The 14,524-nt window shown below is 34.9% G+C and overlaps 2 protein-coding genes across 4 annotated transcripts in view; one reads left to right on the top strand and one right to left on the bottom strand.

Annotated features, from left to right (window-relative positions):
- LOC128162143 (uncharacterized) overlaps positions 1–14,524 on the top strand; it is a 46,956-nt gene that overhangs the window by 11,044 nt on the left and 21,388 nt on the right. The window contains exon 2 of the mRNA XM_052825335.1: positions 4,419–4,814. Coding sequence (XP_052681295.1) covers positions 4,419–4,814 — 396 coding nt within the window. The remainder of the gene's footprint in view (positions 1–4,418; positions 4,815–14,524) is intronic.
- On the bottom strand, positions 5,123–12,889 carry LOC128163806 (uncharacterized). 3 transcript variants are annotated; one of them, XM_052827475.1, is made up of 2 exons: positions 10,338–12,889; positions 5,123–8,084 (listed from the first exon to the last, which is right to left on the bottom strand). In XM_052827475.1, exons 1-2 carry the CDS (start codon positions 10,537–10,539, stop codon positions 7,090–7,092), a joined length of 1,197 nt encoding a protein of 398 aa, XP_052683435.1. In that variant the 5' UTR covers positions 10,540–12,889; the 3' UTR covers positions 5,123–7,089. The 3 variants fall into 3 exon arrangements, with proteins under 3 accessions (XP_052683435.1, XP_052683434.1, XP_052683433.1); XM_052827474.1 differs by having other exon boundaries at positions 7,955–10,543; positions 12,698–12,889; XM_052827473.1 differs by lacking the exon at positions 10,338–12,889 and adding an exon at positions 8,190–9,551 and having other exon boundaries at positions 7,959–8,084.

Genomic DNA, 14,524 nt, shown 5'->3' with positions numbered 1-14,524 from the left:
ATTCATTTTAAGCTTAAATAAACAGTTCCTAACGATTAATACATTCATGTGAGGTCTAATTTTCACTTCAACATTTAAAATGTAAACAAACGCTTTGTTTACATAGCGAAGAATTGTAAGCTCTGTAACTCGTTTATAACTCAACAAATGCCACTCAAATTTTGGTTGCCTATTTAAAATGCCTTACTGAAGCATTGTAAACATTAAAATCGGAATTTTTTTAAAAACAAAATCGTGTCCATGCCCCTTTAAAAATGCTTCATTTGGTATCTTAACGAGGCCGGGTTTAATTTGTTCTGCCCTAGATTTTTGAATGAAACTTTTTACATGAATTTCTACTGATATAATTATTATTTTAAGATAAAGGAAAAAAAAGACATTTACCATACCGTTTATTTAAGGGGTCATCTCAAAGTTTGTTAATTTTTAACATAGGACCCTATGGGATTTTGCTTAAAATGTATCAATTTTGCACATTTTTTTTAAAACTTCTGCCCTAAGGATTTCTTTTTCTATTTCTAAAAGGCATCAAATGGTCAAATTAAAAAAAATCCCTTTTACCTCCTGGTTAGTTCCAGGGGTCTTATTAAAGTTGTTTTTTGTATGATTGTTCAATTTCCGAGATTTGTCAGATAATGGCTATTTTTTATTTGACAAAGGCGGAAATGGTGATCTTTATAGTATTATTAAAACATTCAGACATATTTCAGTAATAAATAAATATTTAACATCACATATTAAAGGTCATTTATATTAAATACATGGTTACTGTCTTGAAATATATGAAGTAAGCTATATTTAGGCGGGTTGAGAAAACGTGACAGAGGGCTAGGCTTGCTGAACCCTCTTTACATTTTCGACCCGAACCCATATATAGCTGACATTTATGTTTATTCCACAATATAATATAAATTTTACGCATCAAGCGAGCTATTTCAACAAATTTCGCTGAGTATCTGCAGTTGAAACTATCACGCCACGGCGTCAACCAAGCAAAAATATGACATCACAATACAAATGAAACGCTTCGCGAAAGCGTGCGTACTCGATCTGTACTCGGCCTCGTTAAGGTCAGGATCTAGTTAATAATTCCAGACGGTCTTTTTGGTGCTAGAATCGAAATGACGTCATAATTGATTTGATGAATCTTTTCCCGTATTCTACGGCTTTAAAGGAATTATGTAGAAAATAAAACAATATTTTGATATTCTATATTAATCACAGGAAAAGTAATCCCGGTACATATATTCAATTTGACATCATTTTAAAGAGGAGATAAAGAGCTTGTTTAATGCCGTTTTTGGAGAGACTGTAGGCTTTCTAGATATATCTCAATAGTCAAAAATGGACAGAACTCCGAGATTTGTTACTTTTCTCTTCATATTTCATAGAAAATGGCTGTTAAAACATGATTTTTCATAGTATCTACCAAAACTTTAGGCCCTGGTACACCCTATGAAACAAAGATATTGTTATGAAGCATCAATAAAAGAATTTTTATCTTGAATTTCATAAACCTGTAGGCACCTTTTTTAACATAAATGTTTTGTACATATCACAAAGCAACAAATGCAAACAATCTTGAATCAACACCTTTTCAATTATAGTGTTTCAAAGTAAATAAATAATATTACATACTGATAGAGTTTATAATACACGGGTAGGCAAATTAATGGTAATATTGCATAGGCAAAAAAGGGTATATATTTTTTAACAAATACAAAACAATAAAAAACGAAATTGATATGACAGGTGAAAAAAAATTAACCTCAGATAAGAAATAAACCATAAAAGAAATATTATATAAAGACAGTTTATCTTTTACTGATTTTACTGATCACATCTTTTCCAAAACTGATAATGTAAATATGCATCAAAACAAAAGACTATATAATAATAAGCAAATACGTTCATCAGTTTTTCTTTTACATTTTGGGTGAATTGAATCTGTTAAAAAGTAAGTGTATAAAACCTATGGTAGGAAAATTAAGAATAAAGATTAAAACTATTAACTTTGTGTTCTGGGTGGGAGTTAAAGTATTTTAGAGGATGTGACGTTGTTTTAAGATGGGTGTAGTTAACAATGATGCGAAATATGTGGAATTCCTGCTGTGACACTAGAGCAGAATAGTTCACCCTTCAATTGTTTATATCAAATAAAAGTTTTGTTTTTACAATGGAATGGCTGAATTAGAATGGTTCGTTTAAGTAGAACTCAGCACTGGAGTTATGCAAAAGATATGGTTTCTCAGCAAAAAAATACTATCATCAAATTATAAAATGAAAACATCACCATGTAATTACGTTTACGCATACGGATGCTAATGTTGGCATCATGAGAGCAGTTTCCCGAAATGCTGATTTCAAAGGTTTATTAAGTGTTTAAGTAATAATGTTAAAATTCATTTATTAAAGGGCAATTCCAATTTTTTTTTCATTTCACACATCAGGTTCTTGGGCGGTTTTCGCTTATTATTTCTACGATGTAGTTTTATCGATTATGTCATTTAGTCTCATCATGCATGTATGGCGACATCCCAGTTTTCCAGAAATAGTTCAGGTAGGTTGATGGTGTTTTTCTTATATTTTTATTTTTAATCTTTATATTTTAAACCATTTTTTTGTGAAGCACGAAATAGCGTTGGATGGCTTCTTTACATGCTCTGCATTGGAATTTTGCAGTTCGGTTGATCCACCGTTGCTCTCTTTTGTGCTTAGCGAGGGCTTTACAACAAAATCCGTCTAGTACGATGTAATGATTTCATTGTAGAAAAAGTCATTTTTCGCATCTAGTAAACCCATTAAGAAAATGATGAAAATTTCCAAAACCTAATAACACTTAACCAGGACATCTCTCAAATCTACATGTATTCCAAGAGCTGATTGGCTAATGCCTAAAATGTCAACGTTATGGGAACCAGGTATTGGCATAAACGTAATTTTTAGACCCCCATGATGCAAATTCAAATTCTGAAACTTGATTGCACATCTACAGGACAACCCCAATCATATTCGAATATATTATATGGATACTGTGTAAAATGTAGGATGACTTCTGGTGCAAAGATTGTTTTTTTCTTACTAAAACGTCATTTCCTTTATTTCTAATTGACCACTTTGATCAAAATAAAATTCCTAAAACCTACCTATTTATCAACATAACACACTAAAACATATCCTAAGATTTGATAAGCTCAATTTGCAAAATATTAGAGCAGTATGAGAAAGAAAAACGTGACAGACTGATAAACGAACGGACGGAACAAGAAAACAACAATATACACACGGTTTCTTTAGAATGATCGGGTATTAACGAATTGTGTTCAAGCAACGTCAACCTACAAATGACAATTTACAACACTTAAAGTTTTCAAAGATTTGACTAGATTTTTCAATTCTGTTATACTGTTTGAGAAGAAGGAAGTTAAAAATCTGCATTGAAGAGGGACACATTAAAACTATGATTCATTAGACACTCCACTTTACATAAACGCACATTCATTTGGCAACACCAAAGAGGATATGAATTAATTTTTAAAACTTAAGAGATAAAACTCATTTTGTTTATTTTCACAGTGAACATAAACAGAAATGCTCATTTTAAAACTTCCTGATAAAGAAATGGCTCTTTCAATGAACATCTGTATTTTGACTTCTGTGTGCTTTCCATTTTCCTGCGGTATGTTCACCTTGTGTTTCTTTTCTTGTTTTATCAAATACATTTTGCATATGTGGTTTATGGTGACATTAATAGATATACAATTTAGTTAGTTTTTATCTGGGCTTTGGGCAAAGCAGAGTCTTTATTGTAAGCAGGCAAATCACCAATGCTACTATAAATGGCACAAAGTAAACAACCAAACAAAAAAGCGTACAAGTAAAAGTTGCCGCTATATTACCAAATAATCATAATCAAATAAAGAGTTATCAAACCTTTTTGTAATATTTTAAAGATTTTTTGTTTTCAATTAAACTTAGCGAGGAAATATTTGAAAGACAAGAATTACATTTTGGGAACATATACCACTTACAAGAAATCCATAAACTTCATTACAAATCGTTGGTTTTCGGCTACACATCTAAGAAAATGTGGATTACTTTATAAGCTGTGTTTGAAATTAATTACATATTAAGTATTTTTACTCCTCGGACATGTCAATGATAGCCACATTAAAAAAGTTAATCACTCTGACGCTTTGCTAACATCAAATGCAACTGCACTAGTGTTGAAATTTGAAAATTGAAATATATTTCCACACCTTTTTACATTTATGTTTCAAGAAAAGGGTTGGGGTTCCAGTCATAATACTACATAGTTTGCACAACTGAACATTAAAAAAGCCAGGTTTTCAGCCCATCAATACTTTAACTTCTTTTCGTATTGTTATGATTTTAATACATCTTTTTTCTTCTTCCAGGATTTATTATGTTTGATAGGGAACCTTCAAGTTACCCTTTTGGTGAAAGCAATGTGTCTTTTGTATGTGACTACTGGTTATCTTCTGAATGGGAGAATAAAAATGTGAGCCTGGAAATTCAACTCCGGAGAAAAGCAAATGACAACTGGACCTCTGTTGTCGAGTTAAATCGTTCAAGTGTTTTCAGGAAAAGCGAAAATACGTTTTTTAACTTTACTATTTTATCAGTTAGGGAAAGACAAATTGAATATGATCAGCAAGTGACACTTAAAGGATTAATACAGTCAAAACAATGCATGGTTGATCCAAAGATATCTCCAGACCTTCGCTGTGTCCTTAGTGATGAGAATAGAATAATCCACAATTACGAGAGGATGGGAATATTATCGATTGAAGGTATTTGCTAGTTGTTTCTTGTATTTTGCAAAACATTAATAACAAATGCATGTTGATTTTTTTAAAAAATCAAATAATGACTGGTGATACGAGAAAAAAGTGCTTTTAACTTTTGAAGTCAGAATGAAACGCTTTGACGGCTACTTTAACGTTTATATGTAACGTTGTATTCTGCAGTTCTTTTTATCGCTGGATTCTATGTTTTTTAAAGAATTCATTTAGACAGAATAAAAAGTTCGCAGATAAGTTCTGGCAACGTTTTATACAATATTTCATAACATCACAATAAATCTATGTTATGTGCTCTTAAATCCTGGTAACCCTACATTACTATTACTGTTGAATATAACCTGAAGCACATTTGCAGCTCTGTTCTGCTGCTACCTTGATAAAGAAAAACTATGGCTTGTGTGAAGAGCATTTATTAAAAATGCCAGATGAAGTTATACTGAATATAAGAATGAAAATGTGAGACTGCATACATTTAGTAAATTATCAACAATGCAGCAGAAGGTGGGGCTCAAAAAATAACCCACACCTTTTACAAAAGGAAGTTATCCATACCAATCAAACAAAAATAATTATAATAATATTTAGTAAGGAGGATAGAAGGGGTGGAGGTGGGCAAAACTTCCGATGCAAGCTAATTTGGAGCCAAAATTGAAATATTTAGGATCAGGCTAATAGCCTGAAAATGCTCTTACCGGTATGAGTATAAAAACCCCAAAAGACCCTTTAAATCCTCATACTGTACAAATATGACTAATTAAATGTAACATAGTAGAAAACTATATAATACCTAAACTATAAGTATTTAGATCACATAAATTCCTTTATATACATGTACATAAATACACTTATGTGCTCTTAAATCCTGGTAACCCTACATTACTATTACTGTTGAATATAACCTGAAGCACATTTGCAGCTCTGTTCTGCTGCTACCTTGATAAAGAAAAACTATGGCTTGTGTGAAGAGCATTTATTAAAAATGCCAGATGAACTTATACTGAATATAAGAATGAAAATGTGAGACTGCATACATTTAGTAAATTATCAACAATGCAGCAGAAGGTGGGGCCCAAAAAATAACCCACTAGAGGAACACTGAACTGCATGAGAAGTGTCCCTCGCCCCACCCAAAAATGTGCTTCGTTTAACAGTAAAGATTCTAGTAGAGAATCAAAAATTAAAGTAGAAATTAGTCTATCCCAACTTATGAAAATATTTCCTAAGAACATTAAGAACAGTGGTTAACTAAATTTACAGCAAAAAAGAGATGCAATAACATGTGTTAATTTTGACATGCATGCTCACTGTGAAATGAAATACATTGTTATTGCCCTAGATAACCCATTTCAATAATCATAAAGTTTATTAACTAAGACATATTTGGAATGCATCCAAATGTAAAATGTACATGTTTAAACTGAAACAATTGCTGTCACAATGCAAAACAAGCCCCTAAATGTCTATATATCTAAACATGTAAACATCCATGTACACTTCCCTTGACAACCTTAGGTGCCACCTCAGTTAGTCACCTCCCAAGCAATGCTAATTAAGTGATCATGAAATATGTCAGCCCTTTTAAAAGCTGGAGGTAAACAATTGTTCTACTGAAAAATATTCTTCACACATTTCTTGCCAAAGAAACAAAATTAAAAACACGTGAACACACCTACATCTTGATGTTAAATACCTTGTAACACCCGTTACACATCTTACAACTTAATCCCAATTACTTTTTCGAATATGGGGGTGCCACCTCAGATAGTCGCCCCTTAATATTAAAATTAAACCTGGAACATGATAAATCTTTGTCATAAGACTTGTTAAAATAAAACCTGAAAAGTATATAAACTATCAAGATGATAAATCATCAACTCGCAACACTTAGGGTCTCATGCCCTATATTGTAAACATCTATTACTTCAATACAATGTACTTCTTCCCACTTTACTCTAATAAAACAAAAGGAAATTGCAAGATTTCAACATCATGAAAATAAAGAGCCACCGATAATGGATACTGCCTCAGTCAGTTATCCATTATCAGTAGACCCTATATGACAAATATCCTACATTGTATATGTGTTAATCTTGTAAAACAGCAAACCTGACAATATGAGATTTATTAAAACCTCATACAGACACCTGAATGTTAAAAAGACTCAAATACATAGCCAGTAATAATGGATACCGCCTCAGCCAGTTATCCATTATTACTGGACCCTAAAAAACAAATATCCCAGAACATTATTGTGATATAGAAACTACAATGTTGGAAACAAGGACACCCTGATATATCTCTGAAATGACTCGGAGTGCCATCTTCCCATAACTCTTATTTGTGAATCTGAGAAGCCCTGCAGGTGAGCCTGAGTTGCTGCTCCTATTCTGAAACTGTGTGCTTTGAATTTATGACTGTCCAACTTTGAGAACTTCAGAGCCGATTTCAGCACCTTGCAGAATTCTGAACGGGATATAGGCCTTCCAGAGCCATAGCAAAACAGAGGTCCATCCTTCACACCTCTCACTTTGAGATAATTCTTCATGATTTGCACAGGACAAAATTTGCGGATTGGCTGAGGTTTGATTTCCAGATGCACAGGATTTTTCCCCAGATTATGCTTGAAGTTGGTCATTGTTATGATCATACAACTTGCTTTGGCTATTGTCTTGAAGGATACATTACTCAAAAGCAGCAAATTTGGGTTAGAATGGGAGCGAACTGTGATTTCTCCTACTCGGAGGAAAGCATAAAATGCTATTATAAACATAGCCATGAACAAACATCTTTGGTAACTAGAATTGGCTACATGAGGCACGGCTACTAAAAGGTTTTCCAGGATATCCAGAGTAATAGGTTGCCTCACATCAGGAGAGCTGGCCAGACGCTTTGCCCCACTTAACATTTTCTTTATCAAGAAATGATTTGAAAAGTCTGGAATATTAGACATTTTAAAATAATATGCCAGCGCTGCCAAGTATGTTGTTATCGAGCTTGGTGCTTTGCCTATACTAAATAGATAGGAAACGAAACTAATAATGTGTTCGAGAGAAACATCCTTAATACTGCATGTATTGTAATAACTTTGCATGAATGTCTGAAAACAATTTAGGGCCTGCTTGTAGACAATCTTTGTATTAGGGGCTAAAGCTGCCTCAATCAAGGTAACAGCTGTGTTTTGGATAGCTGCAAAAGGTGGCTTGGTATGGCTGTTGGTTCGTCCTCGCTGTCCAATGACACCTCCAGAAATTTTTTGACCTGTAACCGTGAAAGTAAATCAGGTAGAGTATTGAACAAACCTGGAATGTGTTCTGCAGAAAACAATATATTGTACTTCATAAGTGCCAACACTAGTCTTCTAACCAAAATCATGATTTTCGAATCCTTTGATGTCTGTGCATTTACTATGTTGACCACTGCAGCATTATCAGAATGGAAAATCACACATGAATTCTGCAAAACGCGGCCCCATACTTCCACAGCTACAACAATTGGAAATAATTCTTTTAGAGTAATATTATATTCTTTCATACTCTCTGGCCAAGCTCCATAGAACCATTTTCTTCCAAACACAGCTCCAAAACCCCAAGAGCCAGCAGCGTCAGTATATAAATGTAACTGCTCTGATGTCTTCCAAATGTGTTTAAACAATATGGATTTCCCATTGAAATGATTGATGAATAATGACCAAGCCGCTAAATCTTGCCTACTCTCTTTAGTAAGATCCTTGTGATGATGTGGCTTTGCAATACCTTTAGTAAGGTCTATAAGTCGTCTTAAGAAAGTGCGTCCTGGTATAATCACAAGACATGCAAAATTAAGCAGTCCTATTAAAGACTGAAGTTCTCTTAGGCAAACTTTGCGTTTGTATTTCACTGCATCTATCGCTTTTTGTAGCTTAACCAATTTGTCCTCAGGAAGCCTAATCTCCATCGCCACAGTGTCAATCTCAATACCCAAGAACACTAAATTTGTATTTGCCTGAAATGTCTTTTCCTCCTTTAAATAAACACCTAAGCTCTCACAAATAAGTCTGAAAACTAACAAACTCTGATTACAAATTTCTGATCCAGGTGGACCGATAAATAAGAAATCATCCAAAACATGTACTATGTGTGGAATGCGACCCTTTACCCTACCAATCCATTCTAGTCCTGAGGAAAATTTCTCAAAAATAGAACAAGAACTAGCGCAACCCATGGGTAAGCATTTATCAAAGTAAAAGCAACCATCCCACTGAAAACCCAGTAATTCATGATCCTCTCTGCAAATAGGTACGATGCGAAAAGCTGATTCAATGTCAGTTTTGGCAATCAGGCAACCCTTACCCAATGAAACAATAATATTCATAGCATCATCAAGAGAAGCATAATGGACTTTTGTAAACACTTCTGGTATAAAATCATTAATAGAACTGTTTTCAGGAAAAGATAAATGGTGTATGAGCCTAAACTGACCCTTTTCTTTTTTTGGCACAATACCAATAGGGGAAATTTGGAGATTATCAAAAGGGAGTGTAACAAAAGGTCCCACTATTCTGTGAGCCTCGAGCTCTTTTTGTAGTTTTTTGTTCACAATAACAGGGTTCTGCAAAGCCGACAAAAGATTTTTAGATGACCTGAATTGTCTTGGTCCCTCATAATGCAATTCAAACCCGTAAGTAAAACCTGCCACCAGATAATCTGCCATAGCAGTATCATAGCCCTTTAAAAAATACTTCAAAACTTCGGGTCTTACTGGGGTAACAATTTCATTGTTGTTTTGTTGTTCCCAAAGAGGAGTTGACACCTTGGTTCTTAACGACTGCTTGGGTTCTGCATTTTGTTTTAGGGTGGTTTTTCTTACATTCTGTACAGATGTGCTGAAATTTGCAGCGCTCAAGCTTGCAACCTCCCTCTCTATTGTAAGACCAGCAGATACCTCTTGGTAATTGGTTTGTAAAAGCTGATCTTTGTCCAGGCCTTGTACGAAAGGAACGAAAGGACTGCTTGTTTTCTTGTCTGGATCTCTGGGCCTGCAGCATGAACTCTACATTAATTTTACCCCATGGAGTACCCCTTATCTGTCTATCCATTCTTATTTGCTTATCATATGTTTGCCATGACACATTTCCCGATGCAGCCATGTCACGTACTGTCTCTGCATGTTTTATGAGATTTGGTGTTACATTTGGAAATTTCTCAGCATATATGGCAACAAAGCGCAAGAAAGCTGTCGTCCATTGAAAAATGGAGTTAATAGACTGTTTGGCCTTTTTTGGTACTACCGATATGTTGTCATTCTTCTCGAGTTTAAATGTATAGTTGCTACTCTCTGGACCAGGAACCAAGTTATTAGGGAGCAGTACCGCGAGATCAATAAACTGATCCTCCCATATTTTCTGTTTCAACTTCTGAGGAACCATAGCCGAAATAGGGGTTGACCAAGTAAAAGTATCTATTGCCTCACTGGAAGCATACTCATCATTTGACCTTTCTATCTCTTTAAATGTAATCTCTGAATCAGACTCACCATCCAAACTCTGGGGGGACTCGCTCCTGTCTGGAATGGCGGGGACAGCTCTGTCCTCTAATGCTTCCAACACCGCCTGTGTTACTCTCTCTACCAATGTTTCCTCCTGATGATCAGAGCTCTGATCTTTTTTGGACTTTGCTCCTTTTCTTTCCGCCGAACCAGCTCTTTTTCTTTTCACACCAACTTTTGGTCTAGGCATCACGCTGTAAAAAACTGTACCCTACAGCTGAAGTTTTCTATGACTTAATGTAACCAACCCTTATTCTTGATACATTGCCTTATCAATAACAGTAAATTCCTACAGGATCTAAAACCCAACTTGAACTTTATCCTAAACCCCAGTGAGTCCTTCCCATGTGTGAACAGAGATTAAAATTTTTGGATTTATTTGTGCCTATTCATGCCTTTTAACAATTGGAATCACACCATCAAACCTAAATTTATAATACATCAAAAATTTTATGTCATTCAGTAATGACTTAAACCATTGAAAAATGTAATGTAAGTACAAAAGTAATGGCAAGTACATGTACATTGGCTCCGTTAACCACAAGTTTCTGACCTACAATCCAAAGCACAAATATGCTAAACCAAATATGCTATTAAACACATATCCCATGATTCAAAATAATGGTTACCAAACATATATATTAAACAAAACTTTTAGAAATTGATAACCTACAACTATACCATACATGTAGACCTAGCAGCTTACCATAAAAGAACTCAAAATTTAAACCTATCTATACATCTTTGTTCACAAAGCTAACCAAACTTGTACTGCAAACTCAATATGCATGCAAAGTATGTATAACTCACCCCACATTAAGGTAACCACCTAACACTCAACCATGTAGAAGCTAATTATCTAAACACCTCATAGACTAGTCACACTGGATATGATAACTGATCACTAAGCCATATGGTGACCAATAAGTAAACATATCATAACACCACCACACTGGATATAACATCATAGGTAAACCGCCAAACATAATCCAACTACATCAGATATTACAACGTTGCACTTAAACCATAAAGGGGCTCCTTGGTAAGCCATATATCATAATCCAACCGTACTGGACATGACAACATAGCACCCAACCATAAGGGGGCTAAATGGTTACCAGAAGATCCAAGCATGCTGGACATAACAACATAGCACCCAACCATATAGGGGCTCTTTGGTAAGCCATACATATGTATATCATAATCCAACCAGACTGGATATGAAAACATAGCACCCAACCATATAGGGGCTAAACGGCTACCATATGATCCAAGCATACCGGATATTACATAACATAGCACCCAACAAACTAGGGGCTATTTGGTTTACCAAGTATCATAGTCTAACCATGGGGGATATCACCATATAACACCCAATAGTATAGGAGCTAAACCGTCCATCATATATTAGTACATACAGATATTGGCCAAAACAACTAACCTACACTCAAGCCTATAGCAATGGACCATGCGCAACACCTGAGTCCAAACGATAGTAAATATTTTGTATCAACAACATGAACAATATGATTAAAGTCATTACAATTTAACCCTACTTGGTATAATACCTATGTTCAGTGTATGTCGTACTAGAACAAACTGCGAATATCAACTGTGAATCTAAACTTATATATTTGAACCCTTTATGTTTGTGACATTTTATATACTATTTTTCTCCAGCACTAAACACTGAGCTTTCATTTTCCACAAGCTAATGAAGCTATAGGCTATTAAGTCCTGAAACCACTGATGCTCTGACACTGTTGTAATACTTAGGGTAGCCCTGAGTCTCATTCAAATGCACACCATCCTCACAAAAAACCATAGCTTTATTTTCAGGTGACCAAAAGCCAGCATGGCGCCAGAATCTGACTCCTGACAAAAAATCTCTTCCTAGCCTCTCATCCAAAAGCCTGTTAACTAAATCTACCCTAGAATTGAACCACTCTGAGTCAACAGCAAATCTACCTGGTTTAGTGGGAGGCTTCCTGTGCAGGATTTGGTATACGCAAACTCTGCGCACTCCCCGACCTCGAAGCATCTCTGCAAAGTCAACTATTTTATCAACTAAATCATGTACTTCTACATCAATACTGCAGAGATCGTTAGAGCCTATTTGCAAACACACTAAAGCTGGTTTAAACTTATCCACCTCCCGGATACCTCTCTGAGAAAGTCTATCAATCGTGCAACCCGAATAACCTCTGTACACAACGTGTTCACGGTTAAGTCCTAAGTTAGTTCTAAAATTCACTGAGTGATTCAAAAACCTATGCAAGCGCACGATGAATGAATGTCCGAGAAACAAAATTGTATTCTGCATGTCCCCAAAAAATTTAGATACTCACAAAAAAGAACAACACCTGCCAAAACTTCCGATGCAAGCTAATTTGGAGCCAAAATTGAAATATTTAGGATCAGGCTAATAGCCTGAAAATGCTCTTACCGGTATGAGTATAAAAACCCCAAAAGACCCTTTAAATCCTCATACTGTACAAATATGACTAATTAAATGTAACATAGTAGAAAACTATATAATACCTAAACTAATATGTAAACGGTGTGACCGTTGGACCGAGCGCAGATTTACCACAGTGCAGTTTGATTTTTGTAGAATAAAATTTATTTGAAACGCACACAGTAGGATCCGCCTGAGGCCTGTTCAACAGAGCGAGCGAGCGCGAGCGCTCGCCAAAATTCCCTATACCCGCAACACAAATTTTGGCGAGCGATCGCAAGCGCTCGCTCTGTTGAACTCGCCTCAGCTGGTTGCCTACTACAATCATTAGCCAAAGTTTTACTAAACGCCGCGTGCTCAGTCTACATTGTGACGTCATATTTCAGACGTAAAACGTTCAAGTTTTGTCTTCGGAAATAGCCGAAGAGAGTAACGTTATTCCGAACTATTTTTTATTTCTTCTTTCATTGTTTATCAATTTAATTCATATGAATGCCGCTGTAATAAAATTAAATCCTTTATTCGGTATCTAAAAGATCAGTTCCTTCACCTTAATGTTTTTATTTTCCATCTGATAATTTGATAAGACATACATAGAACATGTCGTGTTTCTTGATTGAAGCACTATTGAAAATTATATGGTTTCCTTTTTAAATTCTTTTAACTCGAATTACCTTCTGTTGAAACACTGGAACTTATTTAATCGAGTTTAGGGGCAACAAACATCGATAAGTACCAGTCAATCAATGATCGAACTAACTTTTTAAAAACAAAATGGCTGCCAATATGGCGGCGCCCAGGGTTGGAAGAAAATTTTTTTGGCCTTAGTACCCCTGATTCAACTTTCATTTTTCACTGATTTTCTTATATATACGTGTTACCATTAATCCTCGCTTCGCGAGGCGGGCTTCGCCCGCCTCTCGCTGCGCTCGGTATAAGTATTTAGATCACATAAATTCCTTTATATACATGTACATAAATACACAAAATATATTGTCTAGCATATCAAAATTTGTTACATAATGTTAAGGTTCAATTGTCACATGCGTACATACATTTTTTTTTACACGATATCCGATGACGTCATAAAATCTATATTTAGTAACTACGAACGCAATAATAAAGGCGTTGCCAAATCACTGACAACATCTTTGTAACAAAACATAGTTTAGATGGTAAACTATTTAAACAAATTCAATTTAACATAAAATGTTTCTTTATTTAAAACATTGACAGATAGTATCTTAACGAATAAATTCCTAATAATTGTGCAGCTATATCTCATGTGTTTTGGAATTATATGTCGTTGAACTTCACCGAGGATCCTTTAAAACTTTATTATTATCAGACAAGTAATTTAAATAAGTTTCAAACTTCTAACGCAACGTTAAGATACTGTATGTTGGAGATGTTAATTTAGTCTATGACCATATTCAAAATACCGTATAAGGGAAAATATTCGCCCCCGATTTATTTTTACCCTTTCGCTGTAGTTGTCAGCTAACAAATTTAACACTTGGTGAATTCAAAACATTTGTTAAATAAATGTGTAAATTTAAACAGTATCTATCAAGTATTTTGCGCAGTTTGTGAATTTTTTAGGCTCTTGAAGCTGTCAACCAATCGATATACTTGTTAGACTTGTTAAAACGGGATTGCGTATATTTCAGCCCTTTCTATAGAGCTATGAATCACAATCGGTCTGTTTTTAAAAAAG

The sequence above is a fragment of the Crassostrea angulata genome, chromosome 9 (genome assembly GCF_025612915.1).
Source record: "Crassostrea angulata isolate pt1a10 chromosome 9, ASM2561291v2, whole genome shotgun sequence".
NCBI classification, from domain to species: domain Eukaryota; kingdom Metazoa; phylum Mollusca; class Bivalvia; order Ostreida; family Ostreidae; genus Magallana; species Magallana angulata.
Note: the sequence above shows the minus strand (reverse complement) of the source record. Positions and strands in the feature narration are given on the sequence as shown.